General features: G+C 40.9%; 3 protein-coding genes across 3 annotated transcripts; 1 reads left to right on the top strand and 2 right to left on the bottom strand.

Moving 5' to 3' along the window:
• The first annotated feature begins 1612 nt into the window (after window positions 1-1612).
• On the top strand, window positions 1613-8754 carry oxtrb (oxytocin receptor b). The gene is made up of 3 exons (XM_030419035.1): window positions 1613-1669; window positions 1792-2900; window positions 8162-8754. The coding sequence occupies exons 2-3, from the start codon at window positions 1976-1978 to the stop codon at window positions 8422-8424; spliced, it is 1188 nt and encodes a 395-aa protein (XP_030274895.1). The 5' UTR covers window positions 1613-1669; window positions 1792-1975; the 3' UTR covers window positions 8425-8754.
• Window positions 8755-10332: 1578 nt separating this feature from the next.
• LOC115583739 (caveolin-3-like) lies at window positions 10333-11728 on the bottom strand. The gene is made up of 2 exons (XM_030420899.1): window positions 11402-11728; window positions 10333-10897 (listed from the first exon to the last, which is right to left on the bottom strand). Exons 1-2 carry the CDS (start codon window positions 11711-11713, stop codon window positions 10556-10558), a joined length of 654 nt encoding a protein of 217 aa, XP_030276759.1. The 5' UTR covers window positions 11714-11728; the 3' UTR covers window positions 10333-10555.
• Window positions 11729-14483: 2755 nt separating this feature from the next.
• On the bottom strand, window positions 14484-16457 carry cav4a (caveolin 4a). The gene is made up of 3 exons (XM_030419019.1): window positions 16105-16457; window positions 15710-15897; window positions 14484-15245 (listed from the first exon to the last, which is right to left on the bottom strand). The coding sequence occupies exons 1-3, from the start codon at window positions 16330-16332 to the stop codon at window positions 15095-15097; spliced, it is 567 nt and encodes a 188-aa protein (XP_030274879.1). The 5' UTR covers window positions 16333-16457; the 3' UTR covers window positions 14484-15094.
• Window positions 16458-18208: the final 1751 nt, after the last annotated feature.

The raw sequence follows: 18208 nt of genomic DNA, 5'->3' as shown, positions 1-18208 counted from the left end.
GTTTCATTTGAGGAGCAGCACTGAAGATACAACCTACAGCACCTTTAGGAACATGTGGTGTGAGTTACAAGGTGTTAATGCATACGGTTATCTCATCTGACCCACAGATGGATGTGATGCCAACAACTACTTCAAAGCATCAGCGCATCAGCTTGTAATTCACTCAATTATCCACATCAAGACGTTTTACTTTCTCCTTGAGCCTCTTTCTAGTTATTCATGATCTATTTGAAAATAGTCATTTCTTTCAAGTTGAACAAAAGAAACTCCTCTTCGTTTGCAGCACTTTATTTTGTAGTGTTTGAGTGTTTGCCATCCGTGCAGTAGGTCACTGCTGTTGTGTGAAGAAACACAAGCTTGTATTCTGGGAATAAAAAGAGACTCATTTATCTCTCAACATGTCTGGTCAGATTGTATCTAGCGTGCATGCAACAAGACGTCTTTAAGGCTATTCACTTGAACAAATAGCTGACAATACCGCACCTGCATGTGTCCGACTGAGTGTGTCAGATAAAAGGAACAAAGGTGTTAACAACTTACATGTGACTGCACGAGTTCAAGCTGAGGTTGGGAACAATAAAATGCTTTTGCCTCTATGTGGCTGAACAAAATCAGAAATACAAACATTATATAAAATGAAGCAAAAATTAAGAGATATTAATAGTTTATTTATGTAACCTGCTTATGGTAGTTTCTGAAATATGTGTGGATACAAAAAAGTTTTGTTATGGTGAGGATGTTGTGCAAATGGAATGACACAACAACAACAAGACTACTTTAAGGTGGATGTGAGTGAAGAAATAAGGAGTTTTTAGTCAAATACAAGATGACATTTAAACAAAAAGACTGCCTCCACTTTGACTGCTGCATGAAAGTAAAAGAAACATCTGAATGATGGTTGTTTGACAAGTCTGATTTATCTTTTGTTTCAGTGTCTGAAACAGGAGAGATCATTTTGATTTAGTGTCCGGCTTACTGAAAGATTCCTCCCTTCATGACTTCCAGGAACAATTTGGGAGCTGAATTCTGCCTGAGGGAGAAAGTGACAGCTGACTGGTTTTGTTTGGACACTATATATGGCACTGATATTGCAATCAATCACATCAGTTTGGTGACTCACAGCAGTGTCACACTTGAATTAAGCTATTTGACTTCACCTGTAATCAACCCTGATTGGTCCTGACTGTGCATGAAGAACCGCTTTACAGTACAGCATCACAGTCTTAGATGTAATTTCGTTTAACCAAAGCACACTGTTCCAGTTCCAGATAGCATCTTTTTCCATATTTGGTGGCTTTCTATGGAAAACAAGTGGCTCTTTTAAGAACAGAATGGAATTTTCCTCTTTTTTGAGTCAAACAAAGAATCACTTCTAATCATGTAGATACTAAAAGCATCGCCCAGATGTTGTTAGATTTTACGAGGGAGAAGGCACTGTCAAAGTGAGAACTATATCTCAATGTTCAGGGAGAGAGGGAGAAAGAGTTATATGGCGCAGTCTGCTCATACTCAATTCAGACAGTTTCCCTCAGAGGAAAATAACATGAGGGGCGGGGGCTACTGAGATTGTTAGATACAGAGCTTCAGCAAAGCAGACATCAATCTGGATGCAGCAAGGGATGAGGGGCTGAGAGGTCCAGAAACAACTTCCCGGAGGATCGTTTTAAAGGTAACAAAATCACTTGATATGGTTGTGTGCTCATTTAAAAGTTTGGATGGTCCAAAGTCTTGAGATGTGTGTGTAGTTAATAAGATTTTTCAATAAAACAGTTGCATTTTGTTTCTCTGCAGACATGGGCGCTTCTTTTGGATTATGCACCGATTTAACTGCGGGCAACTCAAAAAAACAACTTTAATGGAGTGAGCTGTAGGAAAATCTGACAGGGAGACAACACGTCCAAACAGCTGAAAGCGACCCTGACTCTTGTGTTGTGATGTGACCGCTGGCTGCGCCGAAGTGGCGCTTTTACGCACGATGGAGGACTTTTTACGCGAGCAGAATAGTTGGGCGCAGAACGTTTCATGGAGCAACTTAAGCCGTGGAAATGAGAGTCATTTAGGAAACACGACAGTGAATCCTCTGAAGCGAAACGAAGAGGTGGCCAAAGTGGAAGTTGCCGTCCTGGTGCTGGTGCTCCTGCTCGCTCTGACCGGCAACCTGTGCGTCCTGTGGGCTATCCACGCCACCAAGCACAGCCAGTCTCGGATGTATTTCTTCATGAAGCACCTGAGCATCGCGGACCTCGTCGTTGCAGTGTTTCAGGTCTTACCGCAGCTCATCTGGGATATCACATTTCGCTTCTATGGACCGGATTTGCTGTGCAGGCTGGTGAAATACCTCCAGGTCGTGGGCATGTTCGCATCCACCTACATGCTCGTCCTGATGTCCATCGACAGGTGCCTGGCGATCTGCCAGCCTCTCCGCTCCGTGCACAAGAGGAACGATCGCTTGTGCGTGGTCGCCTCCTGGATGCTCAGCCTGATATTCAGCTCCCCTCAAGCCTACATATTCTCCTTGAAGGAGGTGGGGGACGGTGTGTATGACTGCTGGGGGGACTTTGTGCAGCCGTGGGGAGCCAAAGCTTACATTACATGGATGAGCCTCAGCATTTACATCTTCCCAGTGGCGATTTTAAGCGTCTGCTATGGCTTGATTTGTTTCAAAATATGGCAGAATTTCAATTTGAAAACAAGAAGGGAGCACATCCTGGCTCTGACTGCAAGGCCCTCCAAAGGCGCTCTCCCCCTCACCCGTGTGAGCAGCGTGAGGCTCATTTCAAAAGCGAAGATCCGCACAGTGAAAATGACATTTGTGGTGGTGGTCGCCTACATAATGTGCTGGACTCCCTTCTTCTTTGTCCAGATGTGGTCTGCATGGGACCCTGCAGCACCAAGAGAAGGTAAATGACTGTCACCTCTTTGTTCATAGTGTGCCAAGTGCTCAGTGACACAGTGGAGCATCACCTTCGCCTAAGATTTATAAGTGTGAATTTAAACCCTGTGATGTTTTCAGCACCAAGTGTGTCATTCTCCCACCTCACAGAGCATGCCTGGGAATGCATGAGCAGGCCCCTCCACTTCCAAGGCAACACAATGGCGTTTAACTTCAGACTTCCTCTGTGAGCACACATGAATGGGAGTGTCACTTATCAGTTTGGGGGGAAATTCAGTGGGAGAGTAAATGTACGAGGACATCAAAGAGCTCCTTTATGTGCCTCCCAGTGTTGGTTTATATAATTTAGCTGATTTTTCAGATTTACCCTTCACATCTACTCATTAAAGAGGACAAGAGCAAGGGAGAGGACATCTAGAGATTCAGATAAAGGCCAGACTCAGCCAAGCTAATCATCTTTCTGTTTTGGTCCTCTTCCAAGCAGCTTCGCATAAAACTAGGAAAACAAACACATTAAAGCCAAGAATGCATGCAGTGCACAGATAACAGATCGGAAAGGGGGCAAACATTGCATCAGGAGCCCTCGCGTTGTTTGGGTGGATGGACTCGACCTCTGTTACCATTTAGCATTTTAAAACATTTGTGAGTTCTTTCGATTTTCATAATGAACTAGAATGCTAAACTATGGAGGAGTGACTTTCTCCAAAAAAAGCTGAAAAAAATGAAAAGCAACCCTGTTATAGCTTTTTTTTTTTTTGTATCTGCCTGTTGTGGAAAATCCAAATGTTTTCTTGTGTGTAGGAGGAATGGATAGAGGAATACAAAAAATGTTACTTTATGTGAAATGAACGAAAGAACCATGCATATATTTTGTTGCAGTATAGCATTAGAAGATTCTTCTTTTACTGGCAGTTGTAAAATAAGTTAAACTATAACACTGTGCAATAAATGATCAAATTATAGACTTATGTAATGCTAACAGCTAATGTTTGACTCATGATAATACATGCAGGATTGATACAGCAATAATAAATAAAAATAAAACTGAGCATTAGATGCAAACTTTTACATATTAAAACTCTGTTTGAGCTCCTGTCTCTTTAAGGACCCCTGAATACCCAGTCTCATCTGACTGGTCCACTCACACATGCCTGACCCAGCACTGCTAGCAACATATTTATGATCTGTGCCAAATATAGTGTCCAAACAAAACCAGTCAGCTGTCACTTTCTCCCTCAGACACAATTCAGCTCCCATATTGTTCCTGGAAGTCATGAAGGGAGGATTATTTCAGTAAACTGGACACTAAATCAAAATGATCTCCCCTTTTCAGACACTGAAACAAAACAAAAGTTAATTCAGACTTGTTAAACAACCATCGTTCAGACGGCGCTTTTATTTTCATGCAGCAGTCGAAGTGGAGGCAGTATTTTTGTTTAAATGTCATATTTACAAGAACACATAAAAAAACTGTCAGAAAGGAAGAACAAAAGAATATACATATATACTGTCAGATTTAAAAAAGACAACAAATAAATTAAGTTATATAAATATATTTATATAACTGAATTCCAGCCAATTAAGCGCTCATATCAATAAATGCATTAGCCACTGTGGAAGAACATTCTGTAACTGATAAAGTAAAAAACAAAATGACTTGATCATTTGTCGGTGCTGAGCAACATGAATTCATGACACATCATTAAATCTTCACGAGTCATGCATTAGTGAGGCATTACTTGAACATACGTATGATTTGAACCCTAATCAGTAATTGTTACCAGTAAATTATAATAACAGCTAACTGTGGTAAGCCAGAAGTGGAATTATATGGTTTACGTGTGTGTGTAAGAAAGAAGAAGAGAGTAAAGGTCAATTTAAAATATTTCAGTATGTTTTCAGGATTTGGAGCAGTTTCACAAAAGGTCAAGTGGAAGATTTAAAAATATAAATCAGTTGTTCCGGATAAAATTTATTCAGAAGATTCAGAAGAACATTTTTAAGTGATTTAAATTTCTTTGACTATCTTCTAATCGTGACCTCTTTATCGGAGACTCTTGAATGTTTCACAAAAGGTTGACTGGAAGATTGAACATATAAATCAGCTGTTCTGGATACAATTTATGTACATTTAGAAAAAAAACTTTTTAAAGGGAAGATTCTGTTCAAACCCAGGCGTAAAAGAAAAAGCAATTTAAAGACTCCACTCAGGTGAGTTTCTTATTTCCGAAACAGTTCAAAGACGTAAAAAATGAACCCTGTCTTCCAGGGCCTGAACTTCATCCCATTTCACAATCGGCGGTGGATCCACTGATAGTGAGGCAGAAGCCAACTTTGTGCAATGTTTGCTTAACTTTTTATCCTCGGAATTATCTTTGATAGTGACGGCAGTATCATCACAGTCCTTCCTTTGATTTCAACCTCAGTCTCTTTCCATTTCTCCAAATTCAATCTCGGAAGAGTTGTACATCATGATATGAGAGAAAAGCAGCCAAGATGAATGTTTGTCTTTTATTTCTGGCAGCACAAGACAGTGCTGAATGTTCTGTAAGTCGAGGTTCGAAAAGAAGAAACACTCAAACGCTGTCATTTCCTGGTATTTCTCCTGACGAGAACAGCGCTCCCCTTGGCACTGAACAATCTCCGAGCTCTGGACTGGGTGTTCGACTTATCTGCTGGATCATAATTTTTGACGGGCCATTTGGTTGACACCTCTCACAATAAAGAGAATCAGAGCGCCGTGAACGGAACAGCTCAGCATTTTCACTCAAGGAGAGAAGAAGACAACGCACACTGAATCACTCTCACCCCATTAAGTAACGAGGAAAAAAAACTTGGCAGTCGTCCACTTTCCACCATTTAAATGCCGTACTTCTTCAATCTGCTCTTTGCCTCTCACAATTGGAAATGTAATCAAATGAGTGAAGGACAAAATAACGTATATTTCCCCCTCCAGGACAGCCTCGTCTAATCGAAGCCATTTGTCATGTTTGTGTAAAGCAGCTTAAAATCCTATTTATTTGGCATCCATCAACCTTTTTCCAGTTATGACCTCAAACGTTTTTTTTTTTTATGGCTGTCTGCAATGCCTCAGCCTGTCAGTTCATATATTTCTCTGTAAATAATGTGTAATACAAGCACAGCTGCCTTGGATGTGGACTGACCTTTATAAAGTAGAAATGAAAAGAGCACAAACACTCACTTTTACCTCAAGTTTAACTTGGAGGAACGTAGATTAATTAACACACCTTTTTATTCCCTGCAAAACAGTCACAAAAAGGGATTCATGGATTTCAAGACTACAGCAATTGCAATAGCTCATTAGCATGCTAGTGTTTCCTAAGTATTGCTTAACACAAGCTGATGGGTATTACGTTACTAATATTTGGCCATAAACCAAAAAAAAAAAAAAACTGTTGTTCAAACTGAAACTACGATGAAAAGTCAGTGGATCAAAGTGATTAAAATCTATCCTCCTCTGGGGACGATGAATGTCATTTGACATATTTAAAGGAAAATTCCATCAATTTTTCTCATCCAAGTGTGTTTACAGGTCTCAGGGAGAACCATTGTGTATGTAAAACACATAGTATAAAGCCTTTTGTGGCTCCAGAGGAAGCTTTATGTAAGTGGGTAATGCAGGTGCCAGTTTTTGAAAAGGAAGAAGAATGCGGTTCTGCAGCATTAGTTTTTGAGTATTTGTTTTTATACAGTGCATACAGTGCATGATGAATCAGACAGTGTTATGGCAAGCAATGTTAGACTATTGGACAGCGTTTTCAAAAACCTGGTGACTACATTACCCACAATGCAACATAGCCACTGGGTAACATCACAGGAGACAATTTATCAGATCATATTTATTCCCCTGAAGCCACAAAGGACTTTATACTACTTTTTTTCACATATGTAGCAGTACTCCCCAAAACACACTTCAATGTGTGAGTCAACCTTTAAGTATGGAAAAAATGGTCCAAACAACAGACCAACCAGCTAAGGGACAAGCTGACATTGGCATCCCTACAGCCTGATGCCTAAAAACACATTAAAGTGCTGCTCAAAAGATCAAACAAAGCACAAACACACTGAGTCTGAGCTTTAGCCCACAACCAGGTGATCACATCTTACTGGAATGGAGAAAAACTTGAGCCTTTTGAAAGATCCACTCATCCATTCGTTTTCTAAACCGCTTATCCTATTCATGGAGGCAGGGGGCTGGAGCCTGTCCCAGCATGCACTAAGGAAGAACAGGGTATAACCTGGACAGGTTGTGGGTCATAGCCAAGTTTTCTTTTAAGGATAAGGCTAGCAGTAATTTATAATTTTGTGTCTTGTCAACAAATTCCATGAAGTAGTCTACATCGCATTGTTTTATGACTTCTTCACCCTAGCCTGTGGCACGCAGCCCCAAACCCTCTGGTTCCTACTGAAGATGGAAATCTTTAAAAAAAAAAAAAAAAAAATGACTCAGAAATACAGAGTTTCATTTTCCTGAAAAAGGTTTTTAGGCAATGTTACTCGGGACACTTGTGACAGATACTTGAGACGGCTGCCAAGTGAAAGACCACTGTTAGAGACCGCTCCACCAGCATGTTTCAACCAACAAAACCAGGTATTTTTAATGAAACACTGAGACATTTTCCAACGGTGTCTGTGGTGACAACACTGAATATTTTTAAGGAGAGGTCACAGCATTTTCTTGCTGTGTTTGTGGTGACAAAACCAAGAACTATGAGCCAAAACATGATCTTATCCTGACCCTAAGTGGTTTTTGTGCTTTAACCAAACCAGACTCTCATCACAGCATTGTTACAACATGGAAACGTACAATACCAACAATTGGGTTGTGGGATTTACTCAAAATGAACTCCAATGGCAACGTGTATAGCAATAAAGGAACATGTCACCCAGTGTGACATGGTCATTGATGTGTTTTTGATCATTTATAACAACAATGCAGCTCTGTGTCATTGAACAATAAAAAATATCATACGCTGGCTCCACAGAAAATGCTTGAAGAATCAGCTCATTGTCAGTTTTGATCTTTTCATGTGATTTGCAGCCAAAATTAACAATGTAGACATCGACAGTCTTACTAATAAATATGAGGAACAAGATGAGGTTGAAAGTCGATGAGTTTTGAAGAGGATTTGAAGCTTTTCCCATTTGATTGAATGTTAATTTTTTTTTGGAAAAAGCTGAATTTCTGCAAAATTTGAAAAGTTGAAAAGTACTAAAAAAACTGCTCTTCTCTGTGTCTCTCCACAGACATGGCCTTCATCATCGCCATGTTGCTGGCCAGCCTCAACAGCTGCTGTAACCCCTGGATCTACATGTTCTTTGCCGGTCACCTGTTCCAGGACCTGACGCGTTGCTTCTTCTGCTGCTGCAGACAGTACCTGACAGCCTCCACCTGCAGCTGCGATCGACCATGCCGGCACAAGAGCAGCTCAGCCACTTACGTCATCAAGAACGAGAGCAGCCAGAGGAGCCTCACACACACATCCAGCACGGGGGGACTTGGACACTGAAGAGCCAGCTGAAAGCCGACCAGGCTTCCTGTAGTTGAGTAACCTGGCAATCCCCCACTTTTTCAGGCATTTAATGATCTGCAGCGGCGGCCCATTGCAACATGTTTTAAATTGAGCTAAATAGACAATGTAAACCTCCTGTCCTGAAAATGCCCTGCATCCTGTGATAACAAAGACCAGAACAAAATGTCTCCAATCGTAATGGATGTGTGCCCTCGGCTTTCCTTCCTCTGCACCAGAATCCTGCACATGAAATATTTCTCATATAATGTAGGCTTCAGCAATTCCAGATTTACCCCCCTTCTTCCTGTATAAACAGCCATGAAGATATCCATGAAGAGTTGTTGTTTGTATGCTTCCCTGCTTCAGCCTTAAATCTAAAAGTCTGCGACAGTTGTTGTCCTGACCTTCAAGCAAATATAATCATCACAATAATCATATTAATTTTGCATGGGGAGATCCCTTCCACAAAGCAAAATATTTTAAGAAAGAGTTTTTCAGATTACAAAAATGTCTTTGTTCTGTGCAAATGATCTCTAATCCAGTTACTGTAATGATTGTTTGCTCCTTAAAGCAACGATGCTTTGTGCAAAAAGTATTTTAAGGTTATATAATTAAATTCTATGGTCGGTTAAATCACAATGTTGGTATGCATGAATGATATATAAGGTTATTAAGATAATATCCACCCTCAAGGTTTGGTTTATTTCAAACATCTCCATTGAAATTCATCAACAAAGCAAAACCCACGAGGAATGCATTTTACCACACTGAGGCTGGTTTCCATGTTTTTCAGGAGGCTTTCGTGTGCTGCACATCAAACAGTGTTTGTCTGCCATGATGTATTATGAAATTCACTTTGTAAAAACTTTCCACTGCTACTTGTTTGTGTTAACATGTCATGTTTTTATCAACTCCATCTCCTCTTTTTCTTGGTGGAAGGTGCTTGAAAGGCCGTCAGGTTTTAGGCACACTGAAGCACATTTTGTCTGGAATAATGGTTCCCCCTTGTGGACACCTCGATATCCTAAACAATGAGTCTCCCCTGTCTCTTGTTCTGTTCTATTTGACACAATATGCCAACTGCTTGTACAACGAAGAATTTCAGTGTCTGAATTAGATAATGTGCGTTCTTGCCTCATTAGGTCTGTGTGCAGATTACTGTAACTTCTCTATATAGCCTAGCAAGTTGTCGAGCAACATACAGCTCAGATAACAACCGTAGGGAGCAGTAAAGGTGAAAGAGGGTATTGTACAATAATATGAAGTCCCTATAAGTGTTATCAAAGTCTAACATTTGGCACAACCACTACATTTACACAGGTTTAAGTGTTTCTATCATGGTATTTGGGAGACAGTATTTTTGTTATGTACAATTTTAGATGCTCATAGTCGAGGTTCTGCTTTTATTTTGGGTGTCTAAATGTTCACACCCTTTAATATGCAAAAACAACAATATTTAACTCATCCTGTTCTTTGCTGCAATGCCTCTATTCACCTTCTGTCTGTATGTTCTATTCAAGTGCCTATTTCTTTAAGACAACCCCCCCCCCCCCAAAGCTCAGTCTGTTCTGATTGGTCAGCTCTCACAGGTCTGAGCAGGCACCACTCATCACATTTCTACATCAGCTCTGGCGATGTTTTTTGCAACCACGCCTGTGTTGGAGGCGTGGCTGATGGTGGTGACTGTACAGTTGTGACATCAAAACCTTACAGAAGTCCTGACAGCTCGTTTGAAGGCACAGTCTCTGAATATGTCTTGTATGTACTCCTCAGTGGACTGAGCATTTTGATACTTTAACAGTAATGATATAGCACTTAGACTTATAATCAAAGAAGACAGGGAAGTCTCACTTTCAACATAATGGGACCTTTAAATTTGGTCAATATAGAGTAAAAAGAGATACATTTTGTTCGGACAATTTTCAGAATTTTTTTATACATTATAAGTAAAAAAAAAGAAAAAGACATCACTGTAGACACTTAATCAGCTCAAAATTATGACAAACAAACAAAAATAATGACTGTTATAAATCTGACTGAAATATTGTTTCTGTTTGTTTCTGCTTCATGGATCTTCTGAAAGTCGGCGAAATGTCCAGATTAGTTTCTATGCGCAGCTGTGCTGCTCTCAAGCCTCCTTTCGTACCATCCCTTTCACACTGCCATATACCTTCGCCACCATTTTGAGCACTGGGCGAACAACGGTCTTCGTGACCTGCAAGAGGGGTTGACACAGACACTGGAACTCAAACTTTAAGCTCTTAATGCAGGGCGCAACAACCCAGATCTGCAAGAATGACAGAAAAGCAAACAGCAAGCCCCAGAGCAGCGACAAAGGTAAGCCAAAGATGGCAGTCAGGCCACGATAAACCCAGTGCTTTGACACTGTGAAGGTTTTGAAGCTGTATTTCCACACACAATCCACACTGCGTACGCCGGCAGGCTCTGCTATCACATCTTCAAAGTCGACCTAGAGCACACAGAAAAGGTTCACTGATCGACAGTATTTGGTCATAAAGGTTTGAAGGGTCAGTACAAATCACAAATAAACCTGCTGCTCCCATTTACTCCAGGCAGAATCCAGCCGTGCATACAAATACACAGATCTCACCCTGAGACCCCAGGTACATAAAATTATATTCATATAATGTGAAGACTGAAGGTTATCCTAAGTAAGACATTGTGTCTGAAAACAGATATTTATGCTGGTTGTACACATCAATGTTTAATTATTTTAAACCCTCTCCAAATAAAAGTATATTAATAAAAGTGTCAACCACCCCTTTAAGGATTAAAGGAACAGGCTGTACAGTTGTCTACCTTCACCAAAACAATCAAAGAACTCGTCTTTTAAAACTTACTTAACTCTGTTAAACTTCCGGGCTAACTACTAGAAAGTTTTTAATCATCTACCAAGATTGTTCTATAAAAGATTAAAGCTCTATAAACAAAAACGCCAACAGATTATTTGCACCTTGTCCACACCCTCAGTGATTTGCTTGGGGTCCCTGTCGTTCAAGTTAATCTCCACAGTGATGCTTTCGCTGATCAGCAGCTCCTCCTCGTTACTTTCAGCCATGGTCCTGGTGTCTGACTGACGGAGCAGGCTGAAGCTGAGATAATAAAGCCAGAGTGGCGGAGATGACAGCCATGTGGCTACAGTCAAAACCACAAAGACAGAAGCAGGCATTTCACACTGCTGAAACGAAAGTGCCTTACTGCACATTAAATAGTCAGCACATTGGTGCATGGTAACGTTATATGATGGACATTTATTCAATTCCATCCACACCCCAAAGTGACAAAAAGAAACATTACTGAATGCTGCCTCTACAAACAAATATAAAATACAAGTTATTATGTACACAACTTGGCAACAACGTTTGCATTAAAGGTGCGGGATATAAGAATTTGCAACATAATTATTCATACCTAAAACAAACAGGGCACTAACTGGTAAACTGCAGCTGCCATTAGCTCGTTAGCTCAGTTAGCCATGCAGCTAGCAGTCTGGACCGGGAGCTTGGTTGTGTTGGTGTTCTTTACTGTACACCACAAGCACAGAAGTAGTTGGACTGGGCTGGGGCAAGCTAGTTAGCATGCTAACTTCAGCAGATAGCTTTAGAACACAGTGCATCAACTTCATAACGTCGAAACTTATTGTTGATATGTGTAATAGCAAAATGTATCATTTGCATTAAACCATGCATATTGTTACCTTGCATTACCTTGCACTGTTATGCTTCATGCATTGACCTATAACCTTACGGTTTATTACAACAGCTTCCTCTGTGACGCGACCTCGGAAAAGTGGAAGATAATGGATGACTGGACGGATAGAGAGCATTGAAGGGCGAGAAAAAGAGAGAGGTTAAAAAACAAGCAAGGGAGAAGGGAAGTAACCCAGAGGAAACGAAAATTGGAAAAGAGATCTCAGTAGTGTCTCATTCATTTCTCCTAGACAACTATGAGATCTATGTGAGACCAAAGTGAGGCTGTGGCTGATTTCTCCTGTTTCTCACTTGTTTCTCCTGAGAAACAGGTGCAGAAAATCTCAACTTAGCTATAAGTTTCAAAGGAGATCTCATCAAGCTCTCAATGAAGTTTCAGAATGTCTCCCCAGTGCTGGAAAGGAGCAAGGTTTAAGCGGTAAAGTCTCAAGTCTCACCTATTGCTCCTAAGGAATTTTAGGAGAAACAAATGAGAAATGTTTAAGACCAAAAAAGACTACAACGAGACTGAAATGAGAACTCTTATTGAGCTCCTTTACAGCTCCATAGCCATAAAGGAACAAGCTTTGAGCAGTAAAATTTTCCTCTGGGAAGAAACAAATTGACATGTTACAAAATCAGGAAAAGGACTGGGAAAGGCAAGCATAAAATGTACAAAATACACATGAACAAACTAACACATTGTATCCCTCTTTGACTGATGTACGCAAATCAAGGAACCAATTCTGGCTGGACCCCCTGTCTGGTTCCGGTCTTCCTCCTCTACCTGCTCCTGTCCACCCTGATCATGAAGGAGCAGCAGCACAGGGAGGAGACCTGGCTGCTGATGGAAGCACTGAAGAGTTGCAGATATAATCGTATGTGAGAAGTACAGTCAAACGCATTTCAACATAACGAAAAAGGACACGCTTGGACTCGCTGCCGAGGAGGCTATTGTGAGTCTCCAGGTGTATTCCACAGCATGTTGCGAGGCAATTTGCAAGATTTACATCTCCCGAGTGGCCTGGTGCTGTTACAAGGATGACCACGACCATTGTGTTGCCTAAACATTTAGCTCACAATGGACACAAAGCTAGCTTATCTCAACTGCAGTTTGCTCACATGTGTAACATATCTTGGACATGTGATCACAGCAGAGCCCAAATCCCTCTCTCCAAAAAGCATAGAAGCAATGACTTTCTTAGGAATTACATCACATTGTGGACAATGGATCCCAAATTATTCAGAAAGAGAAGCACCCCTCTCTTTCATGATCCATGGTAAAATTCTCTGTGCACATGACAGACTGACCAACGAAACAGAGAAGGCCCTTACTGACTTAAAGCGCACTCTGCTCCTGCTCTTGGTCTGCCAAAAACCTGAAATGCCTTTATTCAGTTTGTTGAAAGTTTCATGACACAGTCACACGGTGGTAAACATAGACCTGTCTCTTGTTTTTCAGCTAAACTTGAGCCTGTTGTAGCCGCTCTGCCTTTTTACCTGCGTGCTGTTGCTGCAAATGAAAGCTGTGGTTGCATCACGTGACATTGTGGGATACTGTGACCTCATTCTCATAGTTCCACATGCAGTTTCACACATCCTGCACACACAGAAAACATCAGATTTGCCAGCACAGCGGTGGTTAAGATATCACACAACCAAAATGTTACAGTGTTGGATGTAAAGTTCTTAACCCTGCTAAGGTGAACCTCATGACTGTGTTGCTTCCATTAACAAAGATTGCCCTCCCTGACCTGATCTCACTGACACTACTCTGGAAAACTCAGAGATGGAGCTGTTCGGGGATGGATTAGCTTCTCGCTGCTGAGACACTGGTCAATGTAGGGGGGGTTTTGCAGCGGTCACTCAAAATGAGACTCTGATAATAATAATTTTAGGTTAGCTTTGTTTCGTTTCGTTTTCTTCCGCTTTATCCATGCAGGTCGCGGGTGATGTTACTGCTTTTATACCACCTTTTTTCAAGGTGGAGCAGGGGTACTGGAGCCAAATCCAGTGACTCTATGGGCGAAGGCCAGGGTACTCCCTGGATGAGTCGCCAGCTCATCGCAGGGCCCTTACTGATGGCAGTGGCTGCCACAAAGGTGCCACCTGCACATCAGGAGCAGTGTTGGGGTTCAGCATCTTGCTCAAGGATGCTTCGGCTTGTAACTCAGGGGAGGTAGGGATTCGAACCAGCGACCTTCCAGTCACTACTCCTCAGCTCTACCCACTGAGCTACAGCCGCCCACTTTGTCATTTTTTAAAATGTTTTCAATTGTTTTCAATACATTTCAATACAATTCTTACCTATTGCACCTTTAAGATTAAAACAATAGGACGAATGATTTGTTTTTAGAGATCTAAACACTTTTATTGTGTCTTATTCTGGAAAAAGAGAAAAACATACTTAATCCATAGCTTCAGCTGCCACTTCCTCTATTAAGAATAGATCTTTAAGCACACGTTTCTATGGAACTAAACACAGGAAAACTTTCAAATAAGGGTCTAGTAGTTATACAATTTCGTTCCTTGAGCTTATACTCCAAATGTAGAAAATGAACAAAATATGACACCAAACCCAAATATCATGACAAAAAAGATTAAATTGTGTTTGGATTACATATTATGCTGAAATTACTTCAAAGTTTAAATATCATCCCGAGTCGTAACCCAACTACAACTCCGATCCTCTTTTTGGCCTCATGGCAGCAATTTCACACGCATGAATTGAGCTTTGCATCACTATGTTACTGCGTCAGGTCCGTATTATTGTTTAAAATGGTCAAAAAACATTTTATAATCATTAGAAAAGAAAGCAGACACTGTTGGACTTTGCAATTCTATCTGTGGTTGCAATAAAACATAATTTTAAAGATTCCAGTATCGATGCCCACTTGGGCTCAAGTCCTAGAACACCAGTGCACATGACGTTTGATCCCTGTCTGGATGTGTGAGTCTCATTCTTTGGCCAAGTGAATGCTGAAGCCTCCACAGCATCTCCCAGCACTCAAGAAGACAGGGCGCACTATGACGTCCAGCACAATGCTCCATAAGTTCTGCAGCCATCGTGTGCCAATAGAGAGGCACTGGACACAAGGACCAACCATCCTGTCATGGAATTAAACACAAACAATTACAAAAAAAATCAGAATAAAGAGAAAAAAATCTCCCAGGCACATTTTGAGCTATGGAGCCACTTAAATGTCCTTCTAATTGCTGATGCAGTGTAGGCAGAAAATCTTCTACCTTCCCAAAACTGTGGGAATTCTATCTTTCTATAGTTTTAGTATGTCTTAACTTTGTGGTCAAATCAGGATATGAGCCCTTCTTTGTTCTTTCCAGCCTTTACACAATTCCTCTTTTCCCACAGCAGTGACACAAACATTGCTGTAAGTCCACGAAAAGACTTTCATTTCAACATATTTCTCAATGTGGTGGAATCCGAATTATATACTTACTTACATTTTTTTTTTAAAATCATTCCTCTCAAACCCTAAATTGAACCAAAACTTGAAGTGAGGGACAAAATGTTGTCCCCTTAATATGTGCAGGAGGACGTGTTCCAAACATACCAGATGTGGAAGCAGCTGAAGATGGCGAAGAGAACACCAGAGATTATTGACACGGGAACGGCCAGAAGCACCGTGACTATCCTGTAGATCCAAACCCTTGACACCTCAAACAGGGCGTGACTCCAGATCCACACTCTGTCCCCACTGCGCACCGGCGGCGGCTCAGCAATCACATCCTCAAATGTCACCTGGAGACACAAAGAGAAGGTGGTGCTGACGCTACAGAGATGAGCTCCCCAAGTCATGTTGGATCTTTATTCATCCTAAAAAAAAATAAGTGATATCCACTGGAGGGCAGTGCTATCAGTCTTTTGGTTTTCATGTGCATGTGACAAATGCAAAAATAATCAGAAAAACAAAGTTTGATAGAGCTGCTGCTTTGAAAAATGCAATACCTTGAGACAGTCATTGATTCCTCGAGGGTCTCTGACATTAATCAGAGGTTTGGTATCACTGATTTCTACGAGCGCAGACGTGTGAATGTTTTCCTCTTCTTCTGGAGCAGGAGGGGCCCTCCACAGCATCTGAGGTTCCTCCCCATTATCAAATTCATCAGTCTCACTGGAGTCCCCCAAGTCAATCTCTACTTCCTCCGAATCTTCTCCTCTCATCATGGTGTCCATCCAAACATCGAAGAAAACACAAGTCCAGAGAGCAGAGTGGGAGCCTGTCACACCCCTTACAGCTCAGACTGAGTCCGCTGACCGGACCCCTCAGCTGGCTGCGCGGCGAGGTTATATTGGGAGCGTTACGGTGCCCTGGATGGTATTTGCAGATGGTCTTTTAAATAGATCACTTTCCTGTGCGGTGGGAGGAAAGGAAGGATAGGGGGGGGGATATAAATACTCCAAGCATGGAGATGGCACTGTATACCCTGATACACCCTCCTGGGAATGCAATCACACACAGACACAAAGACATGAGTGAATCTAGAGCAAAGACTGAGAATGATTAGAGTGTGAATTGTGAAACATATTCATGATACAGGTTTATTTGCCTGACTGATTCTACAATTAAATTCTTTTCCAAGTCCGGCTTTTATTCAAGTGTAAGAAAAGAGTGACTTGGAAGACTACACTGCCTCCCTCTGGCCTGTGATGGACATTAAGTCTCTCCTTCTGAAGCAGTTAGATGTGCCTGAGCCCATTGCTGTGCGAGGCACTGACCTAATAACATTTAGATAGAATTACTTTATTGATTACTAGAGATTGATTTAGTATGCAAGATTAATTTGAATCGCACATAATCAGATGTATCGATTCTGGCATACATTCCTAATCTCTCCAATGGGATTTTTAACAACTCAATTTTCCAATCATTAACTAAAAGTGAATTTAAACCTGAATGGAATAATATTTTTTTGGACGTTTGGAATATAGCAATTGCCAGATTACATGTTCTGTTTAGCAGATATCCCAGGCAGTCTCTACTTTTCCGTCAGGATGTAGAGTAAAGTAAAGTGCTGCTGTTAAACACTCTCTAGAGGTATAAACTGTCAGACTTTCAATCAAATGAAACAAAAATGTCAATGCCATGTCAATTCTGTTTTTAAAAAGAGAGTACACCCTTTGTACAAAAATATCACCAATCCTCATGTGGTAAATACACTTTAATTACCAGCGGCACACATTAAAAAAACTCTATTTTTCTATACTCTTTATAGAATAGAAAAAAAAAAGTCTCCTCCCTTGACGTCTCCAAAAGGGGCAGCACTTTGTGTTAAGGTCCTTGCAATAAGCATTAGTTTAAGGTCCTTACAAGTCCTTAAAAGATGCTTATAAGGACCTTAAACTAATGCTTCATCTTTGAAATATGTTTTAAATGATTACGTGCCAATAACACTTGTTAATAATAGCATCACAACATTTAATGATAAGACAAAAAGAAGAAAAGAAACGTAATTCTCCCCATGTCCCTCAATTACTGACCCCTCCCATGATTTGTTCACAGTGTCCCTGACTGCTTCATCGTCACTTGTTCAGCTGTGACGACGTCTCGGATCACTTTTTTCCAGGTCACCAACAGCATCAGTCACACTGCAGAAGCAACAGGAGATATATTGCATGTTATCACAGTATCCTTGAGCGCTCTTGGGTCTCTGCGCTCACTCTGGTGTAAAACAAGTTTCGCAACATGCTTTCAAGAAAAAAAAACCCTCTCACCTTTATCAACCTTTGGACCCATTAACGAGCCATCCTCACAACTATAAATAGGACACCTTTGAATCCACAGTGTTATCAGACTTTTCTCAGCCACTCACCAGACCTTCATCACAAGGCCATGTCATTCAGCTCTCATCATCATCTTCACCTGGGACAGCAGCTGGCAAAGTATTCTGATTAAATAAAGTAAATATACAAAGTAACTACCTTATAAAATGCCATCATCTCATAGTAACCATCTTATCCATCTGCAAATCACAGATATCCTACAAAATAAAATTTACGGGATTCACTGTGTATAAACACTTCTATGGAAACAATTCAAATCTACAAAGTT

This window comes from Sparus aurata, chromosome 6, assembly GCF_900880675.1.
Source record: "Sparus aurata chromosome 6, fSpaAur1.1, whole genome shotgun sequence".
NCBI classification, from domain to species: Eukaryota; Metazoa; Chordata; class Actinopteri; order Spariformes; family Sparidae; genus Sparus; species Sparus aurata.
Note: the sequence above shows the minus strand (reverse complement) of the source record. Positions and strands in the feature narration are given on the sequence as shown.